Source organism: Anopheles marshallii, chromosome 2 (assembly GCF_943734725.1).
Source record: "Anopheles marshallii chromosome 2, idAnoMarsDA_429_01, whole genome shotgun sequence".
Taxonomy (NCBI): Eukaryota; Metazoa; Arthropoda; class Insecta; order Diptera; family Culicidae; genus Anopheles; species Anopheles marshallii.
In genome coordinates this window covers 65,850,985-65,867,441 of record NC_071326.1, presented here as the reverse complement: position 1 = coordinate 65,867,441, position 16,457 = coordinate 65,850,985, and the positions used below count along the sequence as shown (strand labels likewise).

Genomic DNA, 16,457 nt, shown 5'->3' with positions numbered 1-16,457 from the left:
TTTGTTTGGCCTCATTCACACATTAGAGGAATAGTGGAGCGGTGTAATGGGTAACATGGATTGAAAATATGCTCTCATGCCAGGAAATGTCGCAATAACCACCAAATGTTTCATGTAGGAGTAGTAGCGTAAAGCGTATAGTAGAAACAAGCACACGCACTGGGATGTGTGAACAATGTTTGTCCTTTGAATCGTTATGGTTGCATGCCCTAGAAACGTCAAAGCTAGTCGATTATGCGTAGTTTGCTGAAGGTTTGCTTTCCTATACGCTTTCCACTGGTTTGTGAGCCACAGCAAAACGCTCCATGTTTTGCTCACAAAGTTTAATGAAAACTGTCATAAGCCCTTGAGTTTGACATGAGGAGCAATTTCAACACCTTATATCATTATGAAGCGTGGGATGGAACTGGAAAGTCTAACATGTGAGCCAAGGTGGTCAATGGAAAATGCGACGGGAATCTTGTTTAATATTTTGCTTACCAATCAATGTGGCTTTGAGTGAGAAAAAAGTAAATCAAATCTCCAATGACGATGTTAATCATGATAATGGTGTGCACAAAAAATGCCTCTCCATTGTCTGCTTGTTTTTCCGGATCATGCGAAGTGAAAGATAATTTTTTTAATTTATTCCAAAGCAGAAAAAACACCCTTCTGTACACACTCATCTTCCGAATTGTTTGCTACACTCTGGCTCTATAGATGTGGTCCGTTACTATTATTTTTGGCGCCTCTTGTCTGTAAACAGAGGGATTTATTTTTTGTGCCTCCTAAAATTGCTTATCATTGTAGGAGGAATGGTAAGCTCCCTATTTGGCCATTGCTGGTTATTATTATCCTAGAGGCTGGAGCGGTCTGCACTGGCCTGGTAGTAGTTGGTGCTCGATTTCCACGAATTGTCTTGCGTTGCCATTGCTTTGCAACATTGTCTTTATTGTTTCTGCGTCTCGATCTCAAATCGTTTATATGTTTTTTCTTTTATTTTCATGCTCGGTATTTTGCCTCCATTCGGTTTGTGTGGCTTGCGTTGGTGGTGCGCTTTCGGGCCATATTGCACTGTGGCTGTTTGTGTGCAACATCGTTCGTTGGTGGTTCCACATTGGATGAATGAAATAACAAAATACATGCCAAAACAATACCAATGGCAAATCGATTACACGCTGCTGCTATTGATACCTTTACCGGAATGTCCTGTCGACTGGGCTTTACGAATTCTCCCTCTCCATATCATTGGTGTAGATTGAAGCGGCCGATAAACAGCTTAAAGCAACACGGCAATTCCTCGAAGACCAGGCTGCCGAACGTGAGCAGGAACGTGACGAGTTCGTCAAGGAAATCGAACGGCTGAAGAGCACGATGCGTGAGAAGGACAAGGATAAGGTGAACTTCGAACGTGCCACCAAGGAGGTAAGTTTAGGCATAAGACAAACAGTATGTGTGTGTGCGAATGTAAGCGTGGGTGTTTGGGAACGAAACGGGTGCACCGGTGCCAGCCATCACATATTGCTGATTGTTCCCATTGGCTGTTTCTTTCACTTTCTGGCGGGCTGGTGAGGACTGTCACATCCTTTGTCGCGTGTTTTTTCGCGTGCTTATTGAGTATTTGTTCCATCGTTTCGTCCAACCAGGATGTTCGTCCTTACATTCACATTCGTTTACACACCGACACGTGAAGCGTGCCTTATGCTTTGCGGGATATGGGAACGTTAGCGTGTTGTTAAGGACACGCCATATGTTCAAAATGTGTCTCTGGGAAATAAACAAGAATTGGAGAGTTGGAGCGAAGGTGTTGAATAATCGTAACAACTAGCGGAATACACAATCAACACATAACACACTTCTTCTAACGAAACACCATAGCTGCTGCAGACTAATACATCTTAGTACGCAATACCGATGCCACGTAACTTCAATTGAAAATCACCTGTAGCATATTTCCCCCCTTTACTAACGTATCGTATTTCGCATTTCTTGTATTTTCTTCTCTTCTTTCTTTCTTTTTCTGCAATGCTTTCCACCATCTGTAAATGCACTCACATTACACGCGTGTTTCTCGCACCGCACCAAACTACAACGGTCAAAACCACTGCCAACGAACGAACAACGTCCGGTGCGGTATCGACTTAAAACTGATTGTAAATTATGCGCGTCGCTAACTAATTGTTACTAATTGATATCTTAAATCCTGTAACTATTATTTCGTATTTTGTAACACAACTGTTACATGCCACCACTCTGCTACAATCTGGTTGTACGGTTGATTGTATTAAATTTTGATTTCATTTTCGTATAACGTATTATTTCTTCCTCTCACCGACGTTATCGTATCGTGAATGCACACTTTCACCTTAATTAGGAGGGATGCGTGAGCGACTGTAGATATGCAAAAGAAAATCGGGCAATTGCTGCAAACGTAAGTGTAGTGTTTATTTAAGTATAGTGTTAAATCTGTTTTTTTTTTGTGGCGCAGTAAATAGTACCGTAGTGAATAGGCTTAAATGCACCACAATTGTTATTGCAAAAAAGGCTTCTAAACACTTAGATATTGGGGTGCGTATTGATTTTTTGCTTAATCTGCTTTGGTATTTGGTTTACAAAGAAGGAACAACAGTTAGAAAGTTAGTATTTCTTTTGTGGTACGTTCTAATATATCGAATAATTCTGCATTTAACAACAGGTACAGTGTTTGTGACTGATGGAGGAAGACGAAACACTTAACTAGCTTCACTGTACCTATATCATGGTAAATGGTGACATTCTCAATGGTGGTCTCTACACAAACTAAAGATAAATAGGGAAACATGTCACGTGTATTGGACGTTTAGTGTACAGAAGGAGTTTAAATTTAATTCGTTATGCTATTTAGTGCTCAAAAAGGGTATGACATTTATTCTGATTAACCGCGCTAAGCATTCGGAAATGAATTGCGATGAACATTCGATTACAAAACGGATATTGCTTTCAATGTTTTTTTGTCTTTCATTGTAGAACTATGCTATCATATCTTAAGTTTCAATAAGCACTTTACGGATTAATGCTCAAGTATTTTAAAATGGGGAAAACCATTTAAACCGTACTTTTGTTTCGCCCGATTTGCTTCCGTTGAAACCTTGTCCCGGGTTTGAACCGTGGAACGAATTGTTTTCCTCCAGCTACACTTAACCAACCATCCCGTACACTACCCATTCTGCCAGTGGATAGATTTTATCGCTGTTTTCATAATACATAGTTCATACATCATCTCATCTTGCATCGTTATCGTCATTTCCTACTTCTTTTTTCATTTCCAGTAGTATCACGACTGAATGTGATAGGATTTATGCATGGTTTGGAGCTCGACGTCAGTTTTGCATTAAGCTATGAATTTAATCTATAAAATGAAGGTCATTTATAGTGATATTTAGTGAAGAAAGGCAAGATAACAAGAATGCATATTCATGACGAATGCTATGCTCCATCGTATCGCCCAGTAGTGCCATTGAGAATGAATACCGGAACCTTGAGAGTTGATAGGGCTTTTTTAAACCTCCTTCGATGTCTTCATGTACAAACACCAACCGTAGTGCCACATTACGTAGAAGTTAGTTCGAAAGCGATGAGCCAATCATCGGTGAAGAGTCGTTTAAAGTTGAAAGTTGGTGATTCGAAAGGGACGGAAAAGAAAGTAAACGAACATAATTTTCCGAACAGGAAAGGAGTGAAAAAGAAATAAAAACAACACATAAACAGTAATAATCACATCGCGTGTATGCCCTGTACGCGCGGGTACATTGCAATTGTTGCCAACAGCTGGAATCGATGGAACAGCAGGTGAAGGAACTAACGACGCAGATCGCCGACCGGGACGATCGGTTGCGAAAGATGGAAACCGACCTGAAGGATTCAATCGATAAAGGTTTCACGCTGCGAGAAATAATCTCCGAGCTGGAAACTCAGATCGAAAGCAAGACAATCAATGAACATGTATTGGAGACAAAGGCTAAGGTGAGTGGCGCAGTACTGTAAGGGAGAGAGTGGTGCCATGTAATGACCAATTTTGTCTCGGTATCATTTCAGGAGCTCGAGAAGTACATCGATGTGCAGAGTCAGCAAAACGAATCGCTCCATCAAGAGATGGAAAGCGTGAAGACGGATTTGGCCGGTCGCGGGTACGACGAAAAGATTGCCAAGCTGGAGGAAGAATTGCGGCACCGACAGCCGTCGACAGAGCAGAGCATCGTGCTGGAGGCGCTCACCGTCCAGTTACGCGATATCGAGGAAACACTCGAGCGCAAAACGAAAAACTTGGAAACGCTTCATTCCACCTCTGGTGCATCGCTCGGATGCAGTAGCCCTTCGGAAGATGTGTCCGTAAATCAGGATAGTCCACTGCATCGGCAGAGGAAAGGGACGTCTGCTGGCGATGGGGAAGCTGGTTCACCGAGTGATGATAAGCCCAAAGTAACACCCTTGCCGGTGGATGAAGTGCAACGAATATTCGATAAGCTGCATCGGCACTCGCGTGTCGAGGATGTTGCTATCAAGCGCATCAACGATCTTGAGATGCAGATTAGCAACATCAGGAGTGGTTATGCGGTAAGTGGCAGATTTAGCCTTTCTATCATTATTACATTGATGGGAATAATCATTGAAAAAAATGATGAAATAGGTTTTGCTTTACTTTGCAATACGAGAGATTTCTTTACGTGAGTTATTCACTTGTATAGAGATGTCAGACGACTGGCTACGTTTCTCTAAATGCTCTAGAAGTATGCAAAACAATTTCTAGATCGTGATGGAATTGGATAATATTGCGTGCCAAAAAGCGGAAACCATTTCAAATGAAAAAAAGGCATTGTATTCTCCTGTTTCATACATTGATCTAACGGTAATGCTGTTAGAAGTGTGTGATGAGTGATGTAGTGAATCTCACGCCACTAAAACTCGTTTTGTGGTCGTACACCCTGTCGCGCGTTAATACTTCTGTTTTGAATACCCACGTGAATTACTAAGTAGTCACTAGGATATCGAGGATCAACGGTTACCTACGCTGCGGTTTCGATCGGAAACCGGACCTTGAATAATGATATTTATAGCCGTTCAGTAGGAACCGATCTACTTCGCTTTCGGCCTCCGTACTGTCTGGTCCGTATGGAAATAAACATTTAAAACCGAGTGTTGCCCATGGAAATGTGATGCGTCCGCGAAACGAGTGGCGACGGTTGAAACACGGTATTTTTTGCGTTCAGTTCGCAGTGTCAAGAGTATAACTTCACTGTCCCGCTGGGTGACAGACATTAACGAAATAACATCTCCTACTGTGCGGCCAAGACAAAGTCCGGTCAATGTCACACTCACCGTGATCACCCAAACATAGTCCCGTGGCCGGGACCGAATAAACTAATAGCTACGCTTGGTTTGGGTTTTTACGAAATGTTCTACATCTGTGTATTTGCCTACGTGTGGAATGTTATGTGACATCAGTCGTTCAGAATTAACAAGGATCAGTTTGCAATAAGAGGATAGGAAATCAAACACATCCTAATGGAGAATTATTGTTGTTGATTTTCTGGTGTGTGGCCATCAGATGATATTAATTTATACATATATTCACACGCACATTGTCAAATGAATTGACTCCTCAAACACACTTACACATGGGGATCGTAATTTGTCGGCTGTGTATCCGGACACGATGTCTTTATGATCGTCGGAATGAAGTGAAAGAGAAAGTAAAATCGTCCGGTTCTATGTGACCGCGCAACATTAGAACACTTTTGGTGGGGTAGTTCTCTCCGCTGTTCGCTCACTCTCTCTTGTTTAATTTAAGTTTTACATTGCGCAGCCGCCCCCAGTTTACGCCCGCGATTTGAAGTCAGCAGCAACCATGAGTTCTGCCGTATCTCCAACAAGAGTGTCCGCTCAGTCGGTATTTCATTGGTGCCGCCGGAAGACTTTTCCGTGTGTATCGATATTTTCTTGTCACGCGTGCGGTTGTGTTTCCAGTTTAACATTACACGATCAATCAAAGTGCCGAGTGAAACGAGAAGAAACTGTTAAATACTACTGCGCTGTAGGCATCTGTTAATGATAAATTGTATGTTACCGATCAGCAGCACTAGCCGTTCCAGTGTTGCCAGTTGTCTGCCGGCGGTGAACAGTTGTCTCGATCTTGTTGCTCTTTCGGGTGGCCTTTCACGGGTTATTAATAGTGTGCAATATACTCGAGCATGTGTATGGATGCTGCTGAATGATGTACGTGTACGCAAATGATGAGCGATTATTTCCGACTGCCATGTCATGCACAGCGTCATACAGCGCATATGCCCCCTTATCCTGTGCGCATTTAGCTGTTTTGGCTGTATCGTTGGGTAAAACTTCGAGATCCCATTTTGTAGTGATGACGTGCGTGAATGTGTATTTTTTGTTGTTGGTAGTTTTGAGTGCATTTATGCCGAGATCTCGTCGACTAAAGTTTGAGGGGGATTGGGAAGACTTACTTTTATTAGTACCCGCTCATAAAATGCTGCTGGGGTGCCAACTTTATACACCCCAAACCGGGAAGATCGAGCGTTTCCTGTGTAATTCCTCACGGATCATCTCACCCGACCATTATTTACTCTATACATATCGTTGTTGTTCCATCCTTTTCTAGCTTACCAAAAAATGTGTGTCACAATTTAGAGCTGGGGGTTGGTGTACATGATTCGGCTACCGTTGACGGTAGCGTTCGGTGGCTGCATTAGCTCGGCTATGCTGCATCTGTGTTTACACCACGGTTCTTTGTTTCTCTGTGTGTTTGTTGATAGTGATCGCATCCAGACGGGGTTCGCCCGTTGCTGGAACTAACCTAAATTATACTTTGCAGTAAGGGAATCATCTCAGAACCGTTAACGATGCAGTGGTACAGTGATGGTTGACGTTGATGGCTAGATTTCTTTATTCATCGGGGACTGTATTGGAAATTCGAAGAACGTTCTGTTGGCTTCCGGTAGTGCAGAATGAGAATCAGAGGATACATTATTTGAAATCAAATCATGCGAGATTTGAGAATAGTTTTAAATTTCTTGGATGATTTAATTAGGTTTTATATTTAAATGTAATATGTAAAATATGGGAAAAGTTCTGGAAATTTCGGAATCAAACAGTAGAGTTGTTTGTTTTTTTACAAGTTATTAAAAGTTTACTTACAATTCTATCATTTTTCCATTCGAATAATTTTTATTTTTCGAATAATTTAGATTTTTTTTTATATATTGTGAAATATTTCGTTGAATGTGGGTAAACTTTCAAGAGGAACTTCGGAAGCTCGTTTGGATGTATTGGATGCACTAGTATTGGTTTAGATGCACTGAGAAATGGCGAAAACCATATTTTGTAGGGCATCACATGAACTTCAAGTCCGTTCGTCTTCCGAAACGTAAGACATTTCAGAATAAAATTACCAAACTTACTCGGGTAGGCGGTTGTTGACACTAGAGCTAAGAGTACTGTTATTAGCATTAAAGTTCATTGCTAACAGAATGCGTTTGTTTTGCATCCATACATAATTCCCAATATGAAATCCTCCACATTCATCATCAACATGTGACCGAAACCTCATATTATATTAGAAACTTTTATTGAAGTATACTAATTACTTTCAAAACTAGAAAAAATAATTATTACCGACCAACTGATCACCGCTCCGTGTAAGTGTGTTTGTTTGTGATTGAGTGAAAGAAGCTCGGTTTTGTCCTTATTCAGCACACCTGAAGATGACAACAGTGTCCTGGGTCGGTACGCATTGCAAGCAGCCAAGTATGAGGGGGGTGGGTGAAAAAGTTCCGTTTGGTCGTACCCCGTTGACTGGTGAAGAGATTTACTGAATAAGGCGCCCATTGGTATTTTTTGTGCCATTTGGTTTTTGTAGCAATGTGAAATGCAAATCACGTGTCCAATCACATTCCGGCATTAGTTATTCGAGATTCGATGCCGTCCGGGGACCAGGCGCATAATGACATTGACATCCGGATATTGATGTACAAAATGTCAGGATGCGAAACATTTCCGATTGGTACCGCACAGAATGGAACATAAGAAAAAGGTTGAAGATGTTGTAAAATAAACGATGCAACTGATTGTTAGGACGAAATGGGACTAAGAAACTTTAACAATGGAATTTGAAATACGCTCAATAGAGAAACATAACCGGATTTATAAATGGTAGAAAAAAGAATCTGATAAGTGCGAAGTGTCGAGCGAAACGCGGCGAATAATAATCTGTGCATAGAAAATTGCACGAGGCACCAAGTTGTCGCGGAAGGATGCTCCTCATCATCGTAGGTTTTATTTTGTCCGGGCAGACGATTTTTGTTGAATGAAAGCGGATGTTGTCATGGTGTACATGGTACTGGACAGCATAAAGCGAAGCGAACAGTGCCCCGAAACGAAGAACGAAAGCGACTAGACTTGGCCCAACACTGCTTATGCTTTCGTGGTGAATTGTACATAAAGATATTCGGTACAGTTCAGTGGAGTGTTGTTGCCGCGTTAAAAATAGCACCCTCCCGTCGGTGCTGGAGTATCTTATTTCGTGCGTCGGTTGGTGTCGGTTGGTGGCGGTTCGATGTTTCCGACCGGCAGCATCAGTCCGGGTAGTGGCAGCGGCAATAACAGCAGCAGCGGAGACAGTGGCATACTGACGACGGTGAACGGTGCTGGTTTTAAGAAGGTCGGCCTGGTGGAGCCTTTTGGAGTAAGTATGTGCGGCGGGCAACGGAACGCAACAGTGAAACGATTCGCTTTTGCGAAAATCAAGGAATAACAGCAATCACGGGCGGAGTGTGGCAAGTGGTGATAATGCGGACGCAAAGTTAATGATAACGACGCAATGCTTTCGCTTCGTTCTCCCCCTGGCTCAGTCAATCCAATTAGTATGCCAACAACAGGGACGGTAACTGGGGTTCAGCGCAGCTTCACCTTTTTTGTGCGTTGAAAATCACGCCAATCTTCCTTTGTAGCCTCTTTAAACCAGGTGATTTTTGATAACGGTTAGCTGGAAATGAATTGGTAATATTTTTAGACGGTTTGTGATGAATGGTGCCGACGGGCGCGGAGGTACCATTGCTTAAAGGACTGTAGTAATTAAGATTAAGGTATTTGAATTTCGATATGGTAACTGAGCGATAGGTCAAAGGTTGAGCAGTATCCTCCGGATAACTCATGCAAATATGCAAGAACAAAGTGATGGTAAATGTGATTATACATTCGATTAAGATCGTGTTGATATAAAAAAAACACGATAAAAAAGCTGAAATTGTATTAAAGTTAGTTATCAACTGCAAATTTTATGTCTCATAAAAAACAACGAAACTTGGTGGCATCTTGGACAAGGAATGAGAATTAAATGAGATTTAAATTTACACGTATTACAGCTTATTTAACCCATTTCATCACAGGGGTACGAAATCTTAATCAGTCCTTCTAGAAATAACCCAAAAATGAAGTGTTAGGACATTACTTTCGTTTGGCCATCTTCAGAACCCGTGATATCTGGGGAACAAAAATTAATTTTCTCCATACAAAATTTTATTTTTTCTTGATTTTGTTCGAATTTTGATAAAAAATATTTTTTTTAAAGCTTGTCTATTATAATTTTATCCCAAATTTGATCAAATTAGGATAAGTAAAATTACAATTTTTGACATTTACAATTAAATATTTTTGACTAAGTTTTTACCAAACTGTTACCCACGAAGTGTTCCCGGCGCTAAAGCAACTCATTACTTATCATCTGATTAAAGATTCAGCTAAAAAAAGTATATGTTTGCGTATGAAATGTTATATCCTGGTGAAATATAATAGACTGATAAGGAATGAAAATGCACGTTTGCTTCTGTTTTGACAGAATTTTTCCAAAATCATGTTTGAACTTTGAAAGGTGAAGGTATTACGCCATGTTGGTGAAGGTATTACGCCATGCCGACACATCTTTGTCATTCGGCAATAACTTGCCGTGTGAAGCCGTCCGAATTCTGAATGCAGAGTTTCGCCCTGTCGTATTCGTTACGCGGGGATATTTGTGCCACAATGACCTACGACATTTCTCGCTGAACGTGTACCGGCAGAAAGCTTCTGATCAGTTTACATTCGTTATTTGCGGATCAAAATGCACAGACGAGCTGTTTCCATTGCTAACCGGCGCAACAAGGTAGAATTTAAATCTTGCTACCGAACGGAGTCTAGGTTGTCGAATGTAAGCGAACGACGAAGCATCATATCGCTATTTCATAATCAAACGATACGTATCGCCATACCGTCAACTGTTGTGTCGTGGTGGAGTGTCTATTTGCCACTGAATGGTGCGCAGCTCTTTTATTTTCCTTCCGCTCTTCGGGGCATCAGTGCATTGCGTATTGGGATTTGGTTTATGCCATGGTTCGTATGAGTTGACTGATTGTTCGTTCTCGTCGGTGATACACTAACAAGGAGGAAGGGAAATACCAGAACACATAACTCTTTGGTGAATGTGAAGTCTACAGAGGATTACTTATTGCCTTAGACGATTACTGAAACGAAGAGTTGTTAAACGCATCGTAAGGGTTTATAAAATATTAAACAACTGTTGGCACATTTGTTTAAATGTTTTCATAACTGTTATTAATGAAATAATCAACTAATTTTATCTTTTTTTTTATTTACAATGAAGGAACTTCAACACGAGCGGGATGTACTGCAAGAGAAAATGTCCGAACAATCCTTGAAGATCTCATCGCTCCAGACGAAGCTAGACGAGCAGCGATTACGTGCCGAAGAACTGCATCGACAAGGCACCTCTCAGCTTACGGTGAAGGTACACGATCTGCAAAACGAGCTGCATAATCTGAAGGAAACGCTTCAAACGCGCGACAAGCAGATTGCCAACCTGAAACAGTTCCTTGAAAACAGTCAACAGGCGATTGCGCGCCAGGAGAAGGAACTGGCCATGAATCAGGACGGTACGGAACGTAACCACCACGAGCAGCGGCTGGAGGCTGAGCTGAAAGCGAAAGAGGAAGAGATCCGCATCCTGAAGGATCGTATCAAGAATGAGATGATCAACAAGGCAACTCTGCCGGACCTGATGGAGACGATACTCGCCGACAAGAATGAGGAAATCGATCAGCTGAAAGAAAAACTGGCACAGTACCAGCAAATGGCGGCGGATAAGGCGGATGGCAATCAGCGCAATGATGGTGCCTTGGCCAGAGATGACGACGGTGGGCGAACGTTGAGCGATGTCGTTTCCATAACCGATGGTGATGAATCGGACATGGTGATGCGAAGGATGCCGGAACAGAACACACTGGGCGGTATTCTGCCGGTACACAGCATTCCAATGGTGAGTAAAAGTGAGCACCCAGTAGGGCAATAACACACGCTAACTGGTTGCTGTTCCGGTGTGAATTGTGCCGATTGTTTGTTGTTTATACTAACGTATAGTTGTTTTGTATCTTGTCTGTTATTTCGTTGGAAAAAAACGCGCATATCACTGGTTTTTCGCGTGTTTGTATTAATGTGTGCAACATCTTTGTGTCTGTTTCCCCTTCCTTTACCTCGTACGGACGTCTTTCAAATGCAGATGTTCCTGGCCGACTTCTGTGTACTGACGATAAAGGTTACGTTTGCTTCCGAGCGAGACGATATTTATTGCGATTGTGCTATGCTTTCTCACACATTTCCCTCGGACACGGCCACTACTGACGCAGTCGTTGTCCGTTCAACTAGCCAACTTTTCCTATTTCTGGTTGTCCAGTTGTTTGCCATCGACACCGTGCATAATGCTGTTTAGCTCTATGTGAAATCCGATAGTTTCTCCATTAGATCGTTAGTTGAGTAGTTGTTGAGCTTTTCGAACCTCAGTCGCTTTTAATTGAAATATGCACTTGGAAAATGTTTACCGCCCGATACGTAAAACCGAAGAGTAAAAGAAAAAAAAAACAAACAAACAAATAAACTTGCACAGGTGGAAATACATTGCAAGAGAACGTAAAATCTTGGTTAAGTAGAGTCTTTTTATGATTTGTATAATGGCTTATAAATGAATATTCAGTGTTGGCATCAAGTTTGTTTTGAAAATATTTGATATGTTTTTCGTAATTAATGTTATTATAGTTTCAATTAGCGTTTTGACAGATTGAAGTTTATCCATACGCATTACCTTTTTTAAAATATTAAACACTATATTTGAATTGACTCGCCCATTTTAAGAAAATTTAATATGTCATGTTAACGTTTTAATTATTTAACAACGCACCGTTTTGAAGTTGCCTCACAATATTTAACGTATTTTATGATAAAATTTCATCTGATTTAATGGAGAATGTAGTCAATCAATCATCATAATGATTACACATTATAATGTGATACTAATGGGTTCGTACGCATGTTATGTGCATACTTGTTTGTTTATTTGTCTCTCACCAATAGGATTCCGGCTTATCATTGCTTCCGAACCATTCCAAACAATCATCGGTCCCGATGGTAGGTCACATGCTGAGTGGTGGCCATGATTCGACCATGCTCAACTCCATCCCGCTGCGTTCGAACTTTTTCCACGACGTTTGTTCGGCTGTGCCACGTATACCGGATCAAACGTGCAGCAGTGCACCGACTCCGGAGTGTGTACCACGGCAAATAGACTTTTCATTGGTCGATGATGGATCGCCACAGCTCGGTACACATCGCCAGTCAGCCCCACCCGCACCACAAATGTTGATGTTTTTCGGTGCCAACACAACAGGGAACGGTCCGAGAACTTTGGTTCGAGAACCGGCCGTCATTGAGGAGATTGTGGAGGAGGAGGAATATAATAACGACATTATGGTACATCAAGCTCAATCCAGCACACCGAACCAGGCACAGACCACCCTAGAAGGTGAGATAGAGTCTTTAAAATTAAGCCTAGATAAAGTTGTAAGTGAAAAGAACGAGCAGATAGAGGCCCTGAAAGTCGAGCTACAGCAGAAGGTGGAACAGATGGAGGATCTACAGGTTGAGCTTGCGGCTCGGAATAAGCTGTACGAAGATCTGATGCAAGAGAAGAAAGAGCTGCGTGACGAAGTGGAAAAGGTGAAACAAGAGCTTTGTCGGCTTGATCAGCAGGCGCACGATATGCAGCGAAAAGATGCAGAGTTGAGAGAGGCATTGGAGCAGGTTCGTCAGAAAGAAGCCGAATTATGCGAGGTAAACACCAAGTACGAGAAGGTACGCATCGAAATGGAAGATGTTACGAAAGAAGCCAGTGTGCTGCGGGCTGAACAACAACGGCAGAAGTTGGAGGTGGACACACTGCGACAGCAGGTTGAATCCCTGAACAAAACTATCGGACATAAGGATGAGCTGATGTCGAAGTTGGAAAAAGACTTGCTAAATTATAGCAAAAATGAGGAGAAATATCTCGAACAGCTACGTTCGCTGGACGCGAAGGAGACGGAACTGAAAATAATGCAAGGCAACTACAAAGATCGTCTGCACGAGATCGAAATACTGAACGAGGACAATCGTTTCTTAACGGAGGACATAAATCGGTTGAAGAACGAAATTGCCCGCAGTAATAATTCGCTCAGCTCGAACTCATCTTACGTGCAGGCATTGAAGCACAACTGTACCAAACTCGAGGAAGAGTTGCAGGAAACGAAGCTGTTGCTCACGGAGAAGATGCTGGCTCTCGAGCGGGTAAGGATAGATCTGAGCGGTTGTCAGCATGAAACGGAAGACTTACGCTCTGCCTTGAAGGAAAAAGAGATGATCATACAACAGATCGGTGATGATGGCAACAGTCTCCACGAGGCCCTCTCAAACATTCAGGAGAAAATGCAGGAGAAAAACGTGACGCTTAACGGTAAGCTGCGCGAGGAACAGGAACGAAATGCGCAATTGCAATCGGAAGTGGAGCGATTAAAGCAGCAATTGCAACGCAGCGATAATTCGTCCAGTCCAAAACCGTTCTCGGTAGAGGAGATAGCAGAACAGCTGGAAAAGGAGCTGAACTATTCAGCTCAGTTAGATTCGAGCATACTGAAAGCGATCGAGAGCGATGAAATGAACACGGATGAAGAACGCCAGGGTACGTCCGGCACAGTGGGTAGAAAGGCAGGCTCACGGAAACCTTCTGACCTGGACGATTTGAGGCAGAAATTGCAATTGGAGATCGACAAAGGGAAAAAGATGCAGGAACTGCTCGAAGGTGAGAAGCAAAACTCGGCCGACATTCAGCAACAGGATGCTGAAATCATCGAAGCGATGCGCATCCGGTTGGAGGCAGCTTTGGGCAATGAGAGTACATTGCAGCGAATGCTGGAAGAGGAGCGAACTAAAAACGAACGCTTGTCGCGCATGGTTGGTGGACTGCAGAGGACAAAATCGTTCGATAATTACCTCCTGATGAAGGGTAAAGGTTCTCCCCAGGATGGATCTCCGCAGCGGCGCCTTAACCGAAGTAACGAATTTGAAACCGAAATGGTGGCACGTTACGAAAGCGAACTAAAGTTCTTGACGGCACAAAACGCACGTGAACGCGAAAGAACCGCTGACCTGCAGCGAGTACTGGAACGTGAACGGGAGCGTTTCGAACGGGAAATCACCGAGCGCACCGAACACGGCGAACAGGTGAAGAAGGAGTTGAATCGAGTGCTGAAGGAAAAAGAATCACTTGAGCTAGAGTTAGACCACGAGCAGGAGAAATTGGAACTAGCGCACAAAGAGATCGAAAGCTTAGAAAAGCGTATTGGTGCGTTGCAGGAAGCGGAAGCGCTTCGATCGGCACGACGGGAACGAACCTCCGGTCAAAATTCGCTTGAATATCAGGAACTTAAGCTTCGGCTGGAAAGTGTGGAATTTGAGCGTAACCAACTGCGAGATACAGTGCAAAGTCTACGCTCCGAGGTGGATCGACGACGTGTCCGAGAGGCGCACCTGACAGAAGCACTTTCTCGTGAAAATTCGCTAAATGCACAGCACCAAAGTCAGCAACAGATCGTGCCGGAAGAGTTCCTAAACAAGCTGAAGGATCTGAACCGCATGCTAGAAGCGAATGCACGCGAAAATCAGCAGCAGGCAGAAACGGTACGCTTCATGATGGAGGAACGACGCGCATTGCAGCACCGTATACAGGAGTTGGAGCGGTACAACGTGCACAACAGCGGAGGAGGCCATCACCAGCGCGAGGATCTGGAAGAGCGGGCGAACCATCTGTTCGGAAAGTACCTGCGCTCGGAAAGCCACCGGAAAGCACTGGTCCACCAGAAGCGCTACCTACAGATCGTACTGACCACGTACGAGGAAAATGAAGCGAAAGCGCTTGCGCTACTGAACGCACAACTTCCGCCCGGTCAGCTGGAAGTGCTTGCCCTGGCTAGCGGACCACGCTCGCTCGAATCTTCCTCGCATCCGCGACGTAAGTCGTTCCGTTCGATTGTAACGGTGATCGTGGCTATCGAACGGATGAAGTATCTCGTCCGTAAATGGCATGGCGGGCGGCGGGTTTGCGCGAAGGCCATCTTCTCACAACCATTCAGCCCGCGTCGTTCGCAGTCAGCCAGCACGAACGTTTGGGCACGGTCGCCCGGTTCACATTTCGTGGAGTATGCGACGGCAGGTGGCGGTACTGGTGGAATAGTGCGGATGGAACGTGCCGAACCGATACCACCGCAGGTGTTCGGTGTCTCGTCCGGTGGTGGGGCCTTCGCGAGGACACTTGCCGTACCGGTTGCATCGCCGACCTCTTCGCTACGCATGTCCGTGGACGTCCTCGAGACGCTCCGCGAACATCAGCATCCTCAACCGCATCAACAACCGCAGTACAATCGGAATACCCAAGGCAATCGATAGTGTTGACGTTAAACATGCTCCAAATTCACAGTGGACGCGTAGTATTTAGATTGACTAAACTGCCAGCACAAAACACACACACACACACATCCAACAAACTCATTTCCCGAGATTGGACAAGATTTAACAGGTTAAATGTTCATCGGTTCGGTTGGTATAAATTGGTACAAAAAGTATTAATCTCCCCCAAATATTAACCGATAGGTAGATGTAATCGATAGCAAAGCAAGAGAAATTTGTAATTGTTGACAACGATAGTCCACTATCCGGCCATATTACTAGAATTTCTTGCAAATAAGCACAAAGAAATAAGAAAACAAATACAAATTTAACGATACGAAGAGTGAGGTTAGGTATATTGAATGTTAGATTGAATACTTAAGTGGCATATCGCCAGAAGTGTAATGTTTTAGATGCTGGCCCCGTTTGGTGCAATTGTTGTCTGATTCATGTTATTATGGTCGTTGAGTAATAGATTTAATGAATGGAAAGACTCGCTTGGCCTTAACGGTGGTAGAAAGTGAAGTTGTAATTGATCTCTGATCTTTGTATTAATTGCAGTATATTGCACCCGGTTGTCCGTTGGCCGTTTGGAGCACTCTGTTTCCTTTCTATTGAACTATTTTAAC

The 16,457-nt window shown here is 43.2% G+C and overlaps 1 protein-coding gene across 1 annotated transcript in view; it reads left to right on the top strand.

Annotated features, from left to right (window-relative positions):
* LOC128709352 (pericentrin-like) overlaps positions 1–15,828 on the top strand; it is a 33,225-nt gene extending 17,397 nt beyond the window's left edge. The window contains exons 7-13 of the mRNA XM_053804350.1: positions 1,237–1,404; positions 2,354–2,410; positions 3,787–3,981; positions 4,054–4,572; positions 10,667–11,338; positions 11,579–11,614; positions 12,427–15,828. Coding sequence (XP_053660325.1) covers positions 1,237–1,404; positions 2,354–2,410; positions 3,787–3,981; positions 4,054–4,572; positions 10,667–11,338; positions 11,579–11,614; positions 12,427–15,828 — 5,049 coding nt within the window. The remainder of the gene's footprint in view (positions 1–1,236; positions 1,405–2,353; positions 2,411–3,786; positions 3,982–4,053; positions 4,573–10,666; positions 11,339–11,578; positions 11,615–12,426) is intronic.
* Positions 15,829–16,457: the final 629 nt, after the last annotated feature.